The following is a 2,331-nucleotide window of genomic DNA, read 5'->3' as shown; positions in this document are numbered from 1 at the left end:
TAATGGATACTGTGATATGATTAATTTAAAAATTATTAATAATACTATAGATAAGTATACCTATAATATGTATGTCTAATATCTAGACTGACAAACCGTCTCCGCTCAAAAACGTTTTTCTTATACAGTGATATTATATCATTGAATTCAAATTTAATACTATCCATTATACAGTGACCCACTTGTAACCTACTATACAGCAGAGCGACATCCACTTACCCACCTTTTTTTTGTTGTTGTGTATGTATCATAGAGTAAGAATATGTATACATGATTTATAATTAAAAAAAAAATGCTTGTAAATAGAACTTTGAAAGGTGGTTTCTGGTAGCAAATTGGATCTAGTTGGTACTTTTGGGAGGTCAAAATTGAAAACCTGGAATAACTATTTTAGTTATTTTGTTGTGATTGTATAATATTATTCGTGGGTATACTTGAAACTTCTAAAGTATGCTATTATATATCTATGATAGTATCACGGTTTGTTGTTGATGTATAACGCGTTATAAGTACCTAATAGATATTGTGATATGATTAATTTGGAATTTATTATAGGTACCTATTATAGGTTAATTTTTTTTAATACTATAGACTATATAATATTATGTCTTATACCTAGACTGACATACCGTTTCCGCTCAGAACCGTTTTTCTTATACAATGATATTATATCATTGAATTCAAATTTAATGTCATCCATATTATACAGTGACACACTTGTAATCTACTGTACAGCAGAGCGACATCAACTTACCCACTTTTTTCCCATTGACTACGCCACCATGAATATTTTTTTTGGATATAGTTGACATATGGTTAAAATAGGTTGGACCTAAATAATCTACAAAGTACAAACGATTGCCCAAATGTTTTTGTTGTGTACTTTATTGGTAAATTATAAGCTCTATGTTCTCTTAATTGAGAAAAATCTGTATCATTTAACTATTTAAGGGGTTAATACATTTTTTTATAGTAAATATTATTGCAAATCGTTTGTATAAGTATCTTATCGGAAAAACTCCTAAATGTATACAAATAAGTTGATGACATCTAGCGTTTTATAGGATTGTTCTGTGTTAAGAGGCTGTCAGCGCACCATTTGTTTTCTCTCTCTGGCTTACACGAAACATAGACAAAATGCATTTACGCAAAATCATTTTTTCTATGTGTTTAAGTAATCTTAGAGTTAAGTCACCCATGAGAAAAAAGATAGAGAATAATACTTTTGAGGGAATGACATACCCATATAGATTTGTCTAAATATCATCTCAAAACAATTTAAACATCATTTAAATTTACAACATTTTTCTATTTATTTTGAAAGTGGAATACAAAGTCAAATAATAATAAAATATAAAATCGATATGTCATTCCCTCAAAAATATTATTCTCTATCTTTTTTGTAATAGGCGACTTTACTCTAAGATTACTTAAAAGCATAGAAAAAATGATTTTGCGTAAATGCCTATGTTTGTCTATGTCGCGCGTGGGCCAGATAGAGAAAACGAATAGTGCACTGACATCCTCTTAAACGGGAGAATAATGAAGTTAGTTCCTATAAAGCGCTAGCTGTCATGCCAAACCATAGAGTAATGTAATATGTGCCAAACAGTGAGAAGGTTCGGACTTCACTTATCACACTTCGTTCGGCATCCTGTATATTATCTTAAATCGTGCTAGGACGAAAACACGGTTCGTGTTGATCATAATACCACAGATAATACTTCTTATTTCATAACTCCCTATATTCATAACTCACAATTTTTGCATATTGTATGAATTCATTTGTTTATTATTATAGTTTCTGTGATTTTATTGCTTTTGCTTAAAGAGCTAATTAATGACTAATTTATTGTAATTTCAACTTTCTAATACACTAATCTCCTTACAACTGTTCAGTAACACTACCGACTTGTATTTAATAAGTACTAATTTTTTTTTTTTATAATTTCATAATATTTTTTTTCTATCATATAACACTTATATTGTAGATTATTCATTTAGGTTTTTGAACATTTGATTTTATTCGTATAACACTATCGTTGAAGTTGTTCATATAATTTATACAAGTTCTATTCTTGTAAAATGAGCGAAGGATATAAACGTAAGTTTTTCTGGTTTTACTTGTAAAATATTCAATGCTAGTATAGTAGTATGTACAAGGAATCACATGACATATATGAATGAAATATTATATTTCTATATAGTATCTCTGTCCAGTAAATTGTTCAATTGAGTTCCAAAAAATATTAAGGGGAATCGATACCGTGATTTTCTGTTTTTGTCTAACACACCCGCGACATAGTATTTTAGACATGTTTTTTGCCAGAC

The 2,331-nt window shown here is 29.0% G+C and overlaps 1 protein-coding gene across 3 annotated transcripts in view; it reads left to right on the top strand.

Moving 5' to 3' along the window:
• The first annotated feature begins 1,612 nt into the window (after positions 1–1,612).
• Positions 1,613–2,331, top strand: part of LOC100165713 (steroid receptor RNA activator 1) — a 2,406-nt gene continuing 1,687 nt past the window's right edge. The window contains exons 1-2 of one of the 3 annotated variants that reach the window (XM_008183457.3): positions 1,613–1,692; positions 2,005–2,104. In XM_008183457.3, coding sequence (XP_008181679.1) covers positions 2,086–2,104 — 19 coding nt within the window. In that variant the 5' untranslated portion in view covers positions 1,613–1,692; positions 2,005–2,085. The other 2 variants (XM_001949797.5, XM_008183456.3) reach the window with 2 other exon arrangements.

Source organism: Acyrthosiphon pisum, chromosome A3 (assembly GCF_005508785.2).
Source record: "Acyrthosiphon pisum isolate AL4f chromosome A3, pea_aphid_22Mar2018_4r6ur, whole genome shotgun sequence".
Taxonomy (NCBI): domain Eukaryota; kingdom Metazoa; phylum Arthropoda; class Insecta; order Hemiptera; family Aphididae; genus Acyrthosiphon; species Acyrthosiphon pisum.
Note: the sequence above shows the minus strand (reverse complement) of the source record. Positions and strands in the feature narration are given on the sequence as shown.